Source organism: Pezoporus occidentalis, unplaced genomic scaffold, assembly GCF_034315485.1.
Source record: "Pezoporus occidentalis ecotype Australia unplaced genomic scaffold, CSIRO_AGI_Poc_V1 ctg17, whole genome shotgun sequence".
Lineage (NCBI taxonomy): Eukaryota > Metazoa > Chordata > Aves > Psittaciformes > Psittacidae > Pezoporus > Pezoporus occidentalis.
This window is the reverse complement of record NW_026913531.1, coordinates 154,276-168,888: the sequence shown is the minus strand read 5'-3', so window position 1 is coordinate 168,888 and position 14,613 is coordinate 154,276. Positions and strand designations below refer to the sequence as shown.

The 14,613-nt window shown below is 49.9% G+C and overlaps 1 protein-coding gene across 2 annotated transcripts in view; it reads left to right on the top strand.

Moving 5' to 3' along the window:
- Nucleotides 1–14,613, top strand: part of ECHDC3 (enoyl-CoA hydratase domain containing 3) — a 36,904-nt gene that overhangs the window by 16,289 nt on the left and 6,002 nt on the right. Inside the window, exons 1-3 of one of the 2 annotated variants that reach the window (XM_062613652.1) lie at nucleotides 10,846–11,002; nucleotides 11,111–11,232; nucleotides 13,592–13,689. In XM_062613652.1, coding sequence (XP_062469636.1) covers nucleotides 10,887–11,002; nucleotides 11,111–11,232; nucleotides 13,592–13,689 — 336 coding nt within the window. In that variant the 5' untranslated portion in view covers nucleotides 10,846–10,886. Of the gene's footprint in view, nucleotides 1–10,845; nucleotides 11,003–11,110; nucleotides 11,233–13,591; nucleotides 13,690–14,613 lie in introns of those variants that run through there. The other variant, XM_062613653.1, reaches the window with a different exon arrangement.

Genomic DNA, 14,613 nt, shown 5'->3' with positions numbered 1-14,613 from the left:
GTGCAGCCTGAGCTGTAACCCCCCTTTTCCCACAGAAGAGGTTCTGCTGCACACCCTGACACCCCACAGACCACCCCAGCTGAGCCTGGATAACATGGGTTCATCAAACCAGGTCCCGTTGGGGCAGAGCAGCGCCTGGTGGCCCCAGGCGCAGGCAGGACACGGGTCCTGCCAGGCACAGGGGGTGCAGGGTGGGCGCATCCCCAGTGTGGTGGAGCAGCCCCGTGTGACACCGGGACAGGGCCATCCCCGCACCCCCCCCACCGTGCACTGCGGTGCTAAGGCCCCTCCCGTATTAACGTTTTCATGAACTCCTGGTTTCTCTTTGCCGCGGCCGGGCCGGGCCTGGAGCACAGTGCACGGGACGTCAATAACCTGCAGCTGCTCCGGCAAGCTCCACCGCCGGCGGTTCCAGCTCCTGCGCGCAGTGATTGTACAAGGGGGGGGGGGGGGGTGTTAAGAGTGTACGAAGATCTCTGCACTGAAATAAAACATTGGCCTCCTTACAAACAAACGGGGGGGGGGGGGGGGCCGGGACCCCTTTGGGTGAGCCAAGCCCCCCTCCAGCCGTCACACCAGGGCGGGGGGGGGGAGATGCTGCAGGAGCCGCTTGTACCGAGATTCCCCTTTGCACTGACATGGGACACGCAGGAAGGGGGGGGGGGGACGGGACGGGGAACGGACCTGCAGCTCCCCTCAGGGCAGACCCGCTCTGCTCAATGGCCCCCAAAAGCACAAGCACGGGGGGGGGGGAGAACAGGAAGGGCCCTGAGGTGGAGGGGGGGGGGACACAGGCAGCTCTGAATGGTGCCACCTGGGGGGGGGATGACCTGTGCAAAGTGCCCGGGTGGCACCAGCCGGTGCCACGGGGACTGGAGTGACCGTCCCAGCCCCTGTGTTCCAGCACCGGTGTCGCTGCTGGAGGGAACCCTTGGGCACGGGGACCCTTGGGCACAGGGACCCCTGGGCACAGGGACCCCAGGGCCAGGGCTGGTTCCCCCCCTCCACACAATGTGACAGAGGTGGCACCTCCCATGGGGAATGTGCCCCCCCACCGACAGCAAACCTGACGGTGGAGGCAGAGACTGTGCCCAGGGGGGACAGAGAGCCCCTTTGTCACAGCCACAGCCACATCCCGAGCTCAGTGCCCACGGCTCCAACCACCACCAGCCACGGGCCGCGGCTCCTGTGCAAGACTGGGACTCTGCCCACAGTGCCCAGGGGACACCGGATGGGCAGCATAGTCCCTGTGCTCAGAGTGTCACCCCCACCAACACCAGCACCTGAGCGGCAGGGCCCTGGGTCCAGCAAGGTGGGAGTGGGGTGAATGCTGCACTATGACACATGGGGAGCAGGGCTGGTCCTCCTGGCTGCTCGGTGGATAGGCAAGCAGTGGGGAGGATGAGAAGAGCAGGTCCTGCCTCCTCCAGCAGTGCAGGGGTGGAGGCTACAGTGGGGTGCTGGAGGGACACAATAATTACAGGGCTCAGACAGGCCTGGGGGAGACAGGGCAGGACCAGCTCCTGCTCATCCCAGCTCGTCCCGACTCATCCAGGGCCTACTTCAACGCGACGGGATCCTCCACCAGCGCCCCACCCGTAGCCGATCCCAGCCCCGGCTCCGGCGCTGCCTCTGCTCCGCGGGCCCGGACCCTGGCCCCGAACAGGGGCTCCCGCGCTCCCGCGTCCGACAAACAGCTCTGGATGCGGTCGATCCATTGCTGCTCCCCGGCACGTCCTGGGCACAGAAGTTGTAAACGCGCCCCGTCACCTTCAGCTGCAAAGGAGGAGGCAGGAGGCGAGGGGGGACCCCTAGCCCAGTGACACTGTGGACCCAACCCAGGCACGGCAGGCCCAGCCCTGGGGCACCGCACGCTGCAGCCCAGCACAGCCCAGCACCACACTCACATCGAAGAAGGCTTTCTCATCCACCGTCCTGGGTGCCACTATGGTGCGGGTGTCTGGGGTGATGGACTCCACCTCAGCCAGGTCAATGACTCCTTTGCACTCCCGGTCCATCCGGCTGTCGTAGTACCCCACCTGCAGGGAGATGTCCCTCATTGTCAGAGCTCATGGGAGGGATGGAAGGAGAGACAGAGGAAGGAGACAGGGGTGGCTGGCTGGCTGGCTGGCTGGCTGGCTGGAGGGATGGAAGGATGGATGGAACAATGGAATGATGGAAGGACAAAGGGATTGAGGGATAGAAGGATGGAGGGATGAAAGCATGGACAGACCCAGGGCCTCCCTGCCCCTCTGTACCTGATGTTTGGTTTTATCCAGCACGAACCAATGAGGCTCCCAGGGTTTCATGAAGCTCCTTTCTTGTACAGAGACCCCTCATAGGAGCTGCAAGGATGAGGCAGCACATTAGGGCGGAAGGGAGAGAAGGGATGAAGAACAGCTCAGTCTGTGGCATCAGTGGGGACAGGAGGTGATGGTGGTCCCACAGAGCGCCCACAGAGCATCCTCCCGCCCCCCGCCCCGGGCCCTGCTCCTGCCTGTTCTCTCTCTCGGACGTGTGGAACTGGCTGTAGAGGGTGCTGATGATCCCGCGCTCACCCGGCTTCCCGCTGGATGGGGTGGACGTGCTGCTGACGTCGCTCTCCAGGCTGAGGTTGGGCGTGGAGCCCACGCCGCTCTCCTGCAGGTACACCCCGAGCGAGCGGTGGTGGTGGGCCAGACCCGACGACATCAGCAGGGAGCTGGGGGTCTGCGGGAGCAGAGACCACGGCGTAAGGAGGAGGGTGCCCGAACACCAGCGCCGGCACCCGCTGCATGGGGCATTCTGAGTACAGCTCCTCCATGGACCTACCCGGCTGCCCTCCTGCCACACCTTGGTGCACTGGGAAGCTTTCACCTTGTCCCACGTGTCTTTCCAGCGCTCTGGAATCTGCCCAGCTCCATCTCTAGGTTGTGCAGTTCTTGGTGGGAGGTTCAGGCATCAGACCAGGAGGGGAAGAGACCCTGGGACCAGTGTCAGTGTCCTGGGGCTCAACCAACATCAACCCTGCCACAACCCCACTGTGGGGACACCAATGGTGCTTCCCCAGGGGCCGTGCTTACCTCCAGCAGTTTGGAGATGGCGGTGGGCTGTATGCGGCTCTGGTTGTCATAGCAGGGCCAGATGATCTTGTGCTTGGTCTGTGGGGCTCCAGTGTCCTGTCGATCCACATCCTCCACTGGCTCTGGCTGCCCCTGTGCCAGCTCCCAGTCATAGGAGGGGAGCTTGGAAAGCATCTCCTCTGTAGTAATCCCCCACTTTCGGGCTGGAGATGTTGCTATACGGCCTCAGCACCTGCAGAGCACAGGGTGATGCTCAGGGAGGGCAGGACATGGCACTGGCCATGCTACAGGGACACGGCCTGGAGAAGGCTCCTTAAGGGGAGACCTTAGAGCAGCTCCAGTGCCTAAAGGGGCTACAGGAAACCTGGAGAGGGGCTTTGGACAAGGGCCTGTAGGGACAGGACAAGGGGAATGGCTTTAACCTGCCAGAGGGGAGACTGAGATGAGCTCTCAGGCAGAAGTTCCCCCCTGTGAGGGTGCTGAGGCGCTGGCACAGGGTGCCCAGAGAAGCTGTGGCTGCCCCGTCCCTGGCAGTGCTCAAGGCCTGGTTGGACACAGGGGCTTGGAGCAACCTGCTCTAGTGGAAGGTGTCCCTGTCTGTGGCAGGGGCTTGGAGCTGGATGAGCTTTAAGGTCCCTCCCAGCAGAAACCAGTCTGGGATTCCATGATTCTGGCATTCTCCTATTTCCCTATAGAAGTCATGCTCATTTGTAAGAGTCTGATACTCCTATCTAATTGAAAATAAGTGAATATTTTCCTCAGTTCTAATGCAATTCATCTGGTGGTTGTTACGGGATGAAATGAAAAGGAATGAAAAAAAATGAAATTAGCTGAAAATTGGCCAAAGGGCAGGAAACAGGTGAACAAGAAGAGTCCATAAAATTCCACATATTTTTCTGTGAAAAGAAGTTTTTAGCAGAGGCAGGGACAAGGTGGGCAGAGGGTGTCATTTAGTGGTGAGAGCCGTCATTTGCAGGCGTGGCGTGGAGCAAAGCCACAAAACAACAGTGGCTGTTGCCAAGTACAGAGAACTTTCAGGCAAATATTTGCTCTTGGCCACAGGCAGCAGCTACACTTCACTTCTTCTTTCACATTGATGGTTCTAACTGTAACCACAGAGGACGATGATGCCTGCCCATGGAAGGGAAGTTGGAACTAGATGATCTTAAGCTTCTTTTCAACCCTAACTGTTCAATGATACTATGATTCGATGACATCTGGAAGTGAATCCTGATGCCTGAGGAGCATTAGGCTGTGAGGATTCTGGTTCTCTGTTCCTCCAATGAGGTGCCTAGGCTGAGATCAGCATGTGTAGCTTTTGTGGGTCTGAGGGATGCAGGAGGCATCTGACCAGTTTCCCTTGGTCCTTACTATGCTCGTGTTGGCTGGAACGGAGTTAATTTTCTATACAGTAGCTGGTATGGGGCTGTGTTTTAGCTTTCTGCTGTAAACAGTGTTGATAACGCAGGGATGTTTTTGTTATTTCTGAGCAGTGCTTGCACAGAGTCAAGGACTTTTCTGCTCCTCACCACATAAGCCAGCAGGCTGCGGGTGCACAAGAAGTTTGGAGCTGGGGGCTGACAGGAATACAGTGTCATGGCATACAGCTGACTTCTCCCATTATGCTGACCCTGCAGGGAATACTCCATACTCTGTGTCATGCTCAGCATATAAAGCTGGAGGAAGAAGGAGGAAGGGGGGAGATGTTTAAAGTGATGGTATTTATCTTCTCAAGTAACCATTACACATGCTTTGTTTTGCTTTGCCTTCATGCATAGCTTATCCTTTACCTATTAAACTGTTTTTATCTTAACCCATGGGTTCTCTCACTTTTCCTCTTCCAGTTCTCTCCCACATCCCACCAAGAGGGCAAGCAGCTGCATGGGGCTGAGTTGCTGGTGGGGTTAAACCATGACACCTACACAGGTATATGGAGGGGAGGAGCAGCCTGCAGAGGCAGTGGGAGCAGGCATCAGATTTAGACACTGACTGGCCCTGTGGAGGAGCACATACCTCTATTGCAGGATTAAGTATCTAAATTTGGAACCCAAGGTTAGATACTCTGAGGCAGGGATGAATACCAACTTTTTTCCAAGCCTGTTACAGCCTCACATATATTTTCACAACTTAAGAGCCTCCTAATTGGAAGGCGCATACAACAAAAATCTAATGTTAAAGCTGGTGAAATCTGACTCACTTTAAAACCTCTGAGGAAGTGAGGACAGTGGAGGATGAAAAATGAGTGTGGGGAGGATAAGAAATAAAGAGGAACAACGATGGGTCTAGTGACAAAAAAGCTTTGATTGCTCACCTGGTTCTCAAGCTGCAGGGAATTAAACAGCACCCATTGCATGGGGCAGTGTTGCTACACAGCAACAGAGAAAAGCTCTGAGCAGTGATTGCAAACAATTGCAGCAGTAATGACACTGGGAGCTTTGTGTTTAGTGTCAAAGAAAGTGTTCAAAAGTCGTGTAGATGAGGCCCTTAGGGACATGAGTTAGTGGTGGCCTTGGCAGTGCTGGGGTAGTGGGTTGACTTGATGATCTTAAAGGTCTTTTCCAAACTGGCTGATTCTATGATTCCACAGGACACTGGCTTGTTTGCCAAAAGAACACTAAGTGCAATGACAGGAGGCAGCAGCAGCACCAGAGAAGGACCTAATCTGGGGGGCAGGTTTTGAGCCTGGTTCACAGGTTATCATAAAACATCAGTAGCAGTCATGTAGTTAAAACTGGATTCAGGTCCTTTCTTTCAGCAGAAAAATCTTTGACTTAAAAACCCCACCAATTTTACATTAGAGTACGGGTAAACTTTTCTGATAGTCTGATGCACATCAATCCTATAACTGATTTTTGATTACTACTTCCATTAATGATATATTGCATCTCTTTTGGTGACTAAAGTAAAGTAGAATAGTATCTTTTCAAAGAAAACAAGGCTAAGACCCAAAGGAGGTTAGTCAGCAAAGTCACATGAATTCCAGATGTGGACAGAGTAAAGAACGTATAGAAAATCCCACACCAGGAGAGTAATGTCCTGAAGTTTCTGTGTTATTAATAGCAATACAAAAAACATAAATTATCTGAGGATACAGTAAAAGTATTTCATGCACAGCACCTATCATGTGGTGCTGGGAATCAGCACAGAGTCCTGGCTAAGTGGGAACAAAAAAGCAAAATCCTTTTCATCTGTTCTTCAGGCAAACATCAGAGAAACCCTAATAGACTCATGCAGCTCTCTGCTAGCAGAATTCACAAAGCAGGAAAATCAGTCATTTTTCCTTGGCCTGGGTACAAGAACAAGGCCCTGCTCTCCCTGTTGTCCTGGAACTACTACACACCTGACCAGAATTAAGCAGTTAAGCAGTCCTTCAGCTTTAAAGGTGCTGAACCCCTCTGGCTCCCGTGGGATTTGAATGCCTTCAGCAGTGTTGAAAGATTCTTGGGGAATGCCATCATTTTTGGAGAAATAATTTGTGTGCAAACCCAGGTAAGGATGTGCCTGCCTCATATTCTGTAAACAGTCCATTTTTTTTTATAATAGCATCCCAGTTAATAGGTGGAAGTGTCTTTATATATATATATTTACTCATTTTTATATTATAGAATCATAGCATCTCAGACTGGTTTGTGTTGGAAGGGACCTTAGAGCTCATCCAGTTCTAACCCCTGCCACCGGCAGGGACACCTTCCACTAGAGCAGGTTGCTCCAAGCCCCTGTGTCCAACCTGGCCTTGAACACTGCCAGGGATGGGGCAGCCACAGCTTCTCTGGGCACCCTGTGCCAGTGCCTCAGCACCTTCACAGGGAGGAACTTCTGCCTAAGAGCTCATCTCAGTCTCCCCTCTGGCAGGTTAAAGCCATTCCCCTTGTGCTGTCCCTACAGGCCCTTGTCCAAAGCCCCTCTCTAGATTTCTTGTCAGCCCCTTTAGGTACTGGAACTTCTCTAAGGTCTCCCCTTAAGGAGCCTTCTCCAGGCTTAACCAGCCCAGCTCTCTCAGCCTGTGTCTGCAGAAGAGCTGCTCCAGCCCCTCTATACATGTGTTTTACATTTCCACCGCATCCTAACAAGGTCTGCCTTTGCCATGGGATGAGCTGCTCTTTGTACTGACCACTGGGGTGAAGCAGGTGCTCCTGCAAGGTGTGTTTCCCACCTGGGTGCACTGTAACCCAAGGAAATAATGACCCCAATAAATACTTGTGTTTCATAAAGGAGGGGATCCTGCATGCTTACTTTGTTGTCCATGCATGGTACTTACCAGCATTAGAATGGTGACCGTAATGTGCTTTATAGCATGCCTGAATTTCAAAACATCTCTTCCTAGCACAGCATGATGCTCTGAAAGTTTCTGTAGTGATCTAAGTATGAAGCTGTGTTATGCCCCTTGTCATCTCTCTATTATTTCCTAAGGTCAGAAAAGCCCTGTCTGGTACTTGCAGTCCTGGCTCCCAGTTGCCTCCAGTTAGAAATGTGAGCTCAGCTGTAACCACAGTGCTGCAGCAAATGCTATAAAAACGAAAGCTCCTGAAACTGGGATGTTTTCAGGGCATTCTCAGAGAAGGCAGCAGAGGGTCTGTTTAATGCACAGGGGAAGCTGCAGCCAAAACCAAATCTGTAATGGGGGTGAGTGTGTGTCCTGGATTCAGCAGTAGCAGTCATTTTTCTCCTTCTTAGTAGCTGGTGCAGTGCTCTGGTTTTGACTTTCAGCCTGGGAACAGCGCTGATAACACCGATGTTTTAGTTGCTGTTCAGTAATGTTTAGTCTGACCAAGGACTTTGAGTCTCATGCTCTGCCAGGGAAGAGGGGAAGCGGGGAGGAAGCAGAGACAGGGCACCTGACCCAAACTAGCCAAAGGGGTATTCCATACCACAGCACGTCATGCCCAGTATATAAACTGGGGGCAGTTACCCAGAAGGGTTAGGTCACTGCTCAGGTCAGGCTGGCTATCAGTTGGAGGGTGGTGAGCAGTTGTATTCTCTTCCCTTGTTATTTCCCTATCATTATTACTATTGGTGGTAGTAGCAGTAGTGGTTTGTGTTATACCTTAGTTAACTAGATTGCTCTTATCTCAACCCGTGGGAGTTACATTCTTTCGACACTCCTCCCCATCCCTCTGGGAGCTGGGGGAGGAGGAAGGGGGGGAAGTGAGTGCGCAGCTGCGTGATTCTGGGTTGCCAGCTGGGCTTAAACCACAACAGTGTAAAAGGAAACATGAGGTTGTCAATCAAAGTGAGGAAGAACAGAATTTCCAGGGAGATGGAAACACTATATTAAAAGTAAGCTTTTTGGAGAACACATGAAAAATATTCCTTAGAGATGGACAGGAAAGGGACAAGGAGAAAGAGAAAGAATCAGAAGAAACAAAGCAAAATTGCACTCACAAGGCCACAGTTGCAGGGGATTGAGAGCTCCTCAACAGCTAATACACGTTGTGTTCTCTGTGTGCTGGCCTTTGCCTTACCAAGCAGGGTCTTAGAAAACTGCTGTGATCCACTTAAGATGATCTCATTTTCTTGTAAATGGGCATTTTTTTCTTCTGCTGCAGATTTCTGCCACATATTAAAAGTGAATTTTGGAAGAGCTTTTCAGTGAATGACCATGAAATACACCAACCATGAGAAAATGAATATGGACAAGTGCGGAAAGCCCAGTGCAAGCACCGACAGGCAATAAGGCCTGTCAGTGTTTTCCAACACTTTAAAATGTACATAAACCCACTCTTGCTATTACGGTAGAGTCACATAGCCTCATGATTTGACAGGTCACTGTTTTAGGCAATACAAAATCAGTAAGCAGGAAGTATATCCAGAGTAAGCTGTAAGAGTAAGATCTGCATAAGTAAACGTATTAAGCACAAACTTGAAGTTGTTCTTGTATGAGGCTGATGCTCAGAACTGAAAAGCCACAATTGCCACCAGTGTCAGAAGAAGCTGCAGGGATTCAACAGATGCTGATGAAAACTAGAGGCACATTTGGGAACCTCCAAGTGCTTTGTAAGAACTCACAGGAACAGGGAGATCAGGAAGCAGGAGCACAGATTTACATATACAGAACGTACCTGGACACGTATTTATTTTATTTTAGGGTACTTACCGCTCTCCCAGAAAATAAGGTACTAACAACAAGGACTGGCATGTGTATAAAACACTTCAACTATCAATACCTTTCCCTCTCCTTTAGGAAAGGATACACAATGAGTAGGTGTGGTAAGGAAGAGCAGGGAACTGTAACTGGGGCAGCCTGTATCTCCTGGAACAACACTGCTTTAGTCTTTAGGCCTGTTGGTATCTGGTGGCAGATGAAATCATTCACTAATTGCCTCATCTGCACAGCTGCTGCTTTCCCAGGAGACTGCCTGAGCCAGGTGTGAAGGAAGAGACATTGCTGCTCCTGCAAGTACAGAACAGAAGAAAAAAACAATGTGAGAAGTTACATTGCAAAGTGACATTTTCTGGAAGAACTATTTTGAGTAATTGGGGTCTGCAGAGAGCTGTGCATCTCTCAAACCACACACACTTACTACGCACAGTAGCAGCAGCTGGCAAAGGAGAGCTTGGGGTTCAGCAGAAACACAAATGGAGAGGTGGGTACTTCCCCAGATCCATCCCTCTGGGAACTTCAGCAGAGACATCAAAGAACCTCTTTTAGAAGCCTCCTGAGCCTCCTCTTAAACAAACAAACAGGTTTCATCCATGAGGCTCCTATGGCAAGGCTATGCCACACTCTCACTCATCTAATGGCAGTATCTTTGCTCCTTCATTTCTGGCTCAGATGTGTTACTGTTCAGTGTATACCCATTTGCTGTATTACTCACATAGTTTTCCATCTTGCATAGCCTTTTGCCCTCTCAGATCACAAATGCCTGTCCTCACAGGCTCCCCAGTCTTTGGATCACCTTTGTGCTCCTTCTCTGACTCTCTCCAGCCTGTCCACAGCTTCCCTGCATAGCAGGGACCAAAACTGCACCCAGTATTCCAGGTGTGGCCTGACAGGCGCTGAGTGGGACAACGACACCTTTATCTCTGCTGGTGATGCCCTTGTTAATGCAGCTCAGCATCTTGTTGGGTTTCTTTGCCACAGGAGCACACTGTTTACTCATATTCAGCCCACCAGGACCCCAGGTCCCTTTCCACAGAGCTGCTCCCAGGCAGGAAGATCCCAGCCCGCAGCCTGTGCTGGATTGTGTTTTCCCAGGTGCAAGACCTTACACTTGTCCTTGTTGAACTCCGTAAAGTTCTTGTTACCCCACTCCTCCAGCCTATCCAGATCATCCTGCAGGGTTGTTCTCCCTTCCAAAGAGTCCACTTCCCATTCAGTTCAGCATCACTTCATCGGGGTACACTTGACCCCATCATCCAGATCATTTATGAAGGTGTTAAACAGTGTTGAGCCCAGCATTGATCCCTGGGGACCCCACTGGTGACAAGTCCCGATTTAAAAAGGACTCTCTTTTCATGACAGATCCAGCTTAGTGTCACTGAATAGTTTTCAGCACAGTGAAGGAATTAATTTGGTCACAAATGCAAACGCTCAGTGAAATCTAAATAAAGGACAGCAAAAGTCCACATTTTATGGAGTCCCTCCAACATCCCTAAAGATCCTCATAAACCAATTCCACCTTCCTATCCGGCACGTCTCACGGCACAGAAATGGCGGCTCAGGACCGAGGGAGTCCCCCGGCTGCACTCCCCACCGCCGGAGCCGCCCCGGTCCGCGTCCCCGGTGGAGCTCCGCCCCGCGGCCCGGCCCGGCCCGTTCCGCTGGAGCCCGACGGCCTAGGGGTCGGTAGCGAGCCGCCCGCTGCCCAGGCCCGGCCCACAGCCATGGCGGCCGCCGCGCTGTGGCGGCTGCGGCGGGCCTTGACGGCGGCTTTCAGCAGCGCGGCGGGGCCCGGACGGCCGGAGAAGCTGACGGTGCGGCGGCAGGCGGAGGGTGTCCGGTGAGGCGGCGGCCGAGGTGAAGGGTACAGGCACCGCTGCGGGCCCGTCCCTGAGGCGCTGGGTGCGTTTAGTGTTTTGTTGTACTAACTCTCCTTGTGCTCGTACAGGAACATCATCCTGAACAACCCGAGGAGAAGAAATGCCCTGTCCCTGTCCATGCTGCAGTCCCTCAGGGAGGACCTGCTGCACGACGTCAAAAGCAAGGACCTCCGAGTTATCGTCATCTCAGGTACTGAGACAGGAGAGAAGGGCAGGGCAAGGGGAAGAGCAGGAATGGGGTAATAGGGAGTTTAAACCAAAATCTCGCACAGAGTTAGTGTTCAAGTGTTAAGAATGTGTTCAAGCCACGTTGGACAGGGTTTGGAGCAACCTGCTCTAGCGGAAGGTGTCCCTGGCCATGGCAGGGGGTTGGAGCTGGAGGAGTTTTAAGGTCCCTTCCAGCCTAACCCAGTCTGGGATGCTATGATTCCTGTTACAGAAAATGGGATGGGACTTGCATGTTGTTGTCCATACAGCTGGCCAGGAACATGCAGGGGTATCTGTCCTAAGGGTGCTTTCACACGTCAGATCTTGCTGTCCTGCTGTTCCTTTATACACACCCCAGTTTCTGCTCTCATGTACTTAATTCCTCATTCTTGAACACGGTATTAAACACTGACTTGCTTTTTTGTTATGTTTTTTGTTGACAGTTAACATGTCTAAGAAGAAACACCACAGAAACACTCTTCAAAATGTCAGCATTCAGTCAGGTTTTGCAGTGTGTTTACAGAGTCAATGAGCTTTTTCCTTTTGTAAAAGCAATCAGTAGGTTGAAATAACTGTGTGTAAAGAATACTTTAAACAGAATAAAACCAGATTCTAATGGTTCTCAGACTAAAGAAATATCATTCCAAGATACAGGATTTTGTACAGGAATAGGCTGAGCTGGAGTGTCACTTGTTGCCTTGTAGTAGGTTAGATGATAGTAAACAGCTCACATGGTTTCTTCAGTTTGTGTACTCTGTGCCCCAGCTCTAAGCCAGGATCAGCCTCATCATCTTCGCCACTGGTTTGTCAAAACTGCTTTTAAAAGCCTCTGAAGCACAGGCCAGAACACAACACTGCAGTCACCCGTAACCTGCAGATGGGGACAGTCTCTGAGCCTATTACAGTTTTCTTCCATCTAGGTATTCTCCTGTAGAGTTCTTAAATGTAACTGAACTTGAGCTGTTCTTAAGCCATTGTTTTTTCTTCTGCTATTTAAGATCATTTTCCCCTGTCTCTGTTCCAAACATCTTAGAGAAATAGGTTTCTTAATTTAGGATGCTGCAGTTTCATTTATGTAGAGGAAAACACAGTGTGTTAGTGCACACAAACATGAGAATGGAAGTAGTATGAGTTCACCAGGATGAGTTTAAACATATATATTCAACATTTCAAACAGCAGTTACAAATTGTGTGAAACACTTCCTATTCTTCTTCAGGAGTACAAAAGTCTGGGAGTTTGCAAGCACAATTTAATGGTATTTTTTTTAATTTAAAAAGAAATTTCATGTTTCTGTTGATTTCTAATTCTCTTGCTGAATGGAATGCAGAAGAAGAAAGAAAATAAAAGGACTTCTCAGGAAATGCTTTGAGTCTTTAACACAGGCTTTGCAGTGGTTTCTTCCTCAATGAGGCACAAATGTGGTTGTGATTAATTTCCAGATGGGTATTGGTGGTCCTGTGAGCTGACTGGTGTTAACTGTGTGGCTGTTTCTGGATACACAGTGTCACAATGATCTGATTCATAAGACACGAGTGCATAGGTTGTGTTTGCATAATTGTAGCTGGAAATGTCACATCCATACAGATACATGAGGGGTTCAGAAGGATTCAGAAGCATCAAATTGGTTTATTCGCATGGCAGATACCCTCATGCCAAAGGAAAGCTGTTGTAAAGGGTGTTTTACCTTAGCTGCTACTGGAGGCAAGCAAATTCAAAGCTCAGGTCCATGGGAACCTGCTCTTTTGCTGCACAAACCCTGATATGCTTTTTGGGATTCTCTAGATGACAGTTTTACAGGAGAGGAAGCAATGCCCCAACAACCCTTCTGGTTCTCCTCCAGCAGAACAAATTTTCCTTTTTTCACTGTGGCCTTGAGCACTGTGACACAAAAATCTTGATGCTTATTTAGCAGAAGTTAATTATTAATGCTGGGTACAATAAACAGGGACTAACGGTATTTGTGTGAGAGCAGAGCACTCCATCCTTGCTCCAGCTGACTTGTTTACATTGTCCCAAGGAGCTGTTTAGAGCAGTATCCTTACAAGAAGCTGGACTCATTCTATTATTAACAGTATTAACTTGGAAGTGAAGTAAAACCAGGCTTTAAAAAATGCTTATGGGTGTTACTGTGTTTAAACGCTGCAATTTAAAAGTTGTTACAAAACCCAGAAGGCAGTATTTTGGAACTCTCTGTGGAACTCCTTCCCCAAGCTCGTTTTTGCCCCTCCCCCTGGAGGGACATACCTCCCCCTGGGACACTGATACTCCTCTACTCCTGATTTCTTGATTTTTCTGTTTTTTTTTATTAAACCAGACTGACTTTTCCTGCAATTCGTTGCAGCTGAAGGACCTGTATTTTGTTCTGGCCATGATTTAAAGGAACTGTCAAGTGAAGATGATGTGAAACATCATTCCCAAGTATTTGAAATGTGTGCAGAGGTAAGCAGTTCTTATGTACCACCCCTTTACCTGGTATCAAGAGCAAACAATGGTACTGGTTCAAGGAAGGCCAGCATTGCTTATCTGCTACCTAAAGCACAGGTGGTTGCTCCAGATTCCTTGCTTTTTGTTGCTCTGCCAGTTTAATATGTGATCCTGGTGAAATTATGAGAATTTCCTGGAGAAATCCAGAAATTTAAAGGGCTAGAATGCCAGAGTTCATGTCTCCTAAAATGGATACAGGCATGATGTGTTCCTCAGTTTAGCCAGTGTTCCTTGCAGCCTAGTATTTGAACAATGTGTTTCCTAGAAATCTAGGGATAACCGCCTTCAAACTACTTGTGATCAAGTGTTCTTTCCCAGCACCTAGCTACTAACCCTGGCAGCTCTGCCTGGGTTCCATCTTGGTATGCTTGTCACAGAGGTAAGTGCCAGTATGAATGAATTACAGGTTAGTCCCTTCATCAGGAGGGAGCCAAGGTCTGATATTTCAGCAGCCAATAGTTTATCATTAACTTTGCAGTTGCAGGGCAGAATACCAGCATGTTCTCAGTGCAGAACTGAACCATGCAGCTTCCTGGTCACAGAAGAGGAAAGATAAGGCAGAAAAAGTGTCAGACTTACTCTGTATAGTGTGCATCAAGAGCTGGTAAATTGCTCACTTTAAGGACTAAAAGGATTTAAATTCTCCTGTGTGTATATAAAGCACTGTGGCTGTATTAAGTATTAATGAGTAGTAGAACAAGCTTTGATAAATAAAGAAAAACAGAAAAATGTCAGAATGTCAGATTTAAAGTTTAAACCAAGCCTAGCTATCTTCTTGAGAATGGAGTTCTGTATAGTAAGTTTAGTATAACAATTTCAGATTAGTATTCTTGAGAGCATGAAATTCAGAGATTGGGAGATACTCAAAACCCAACTGGA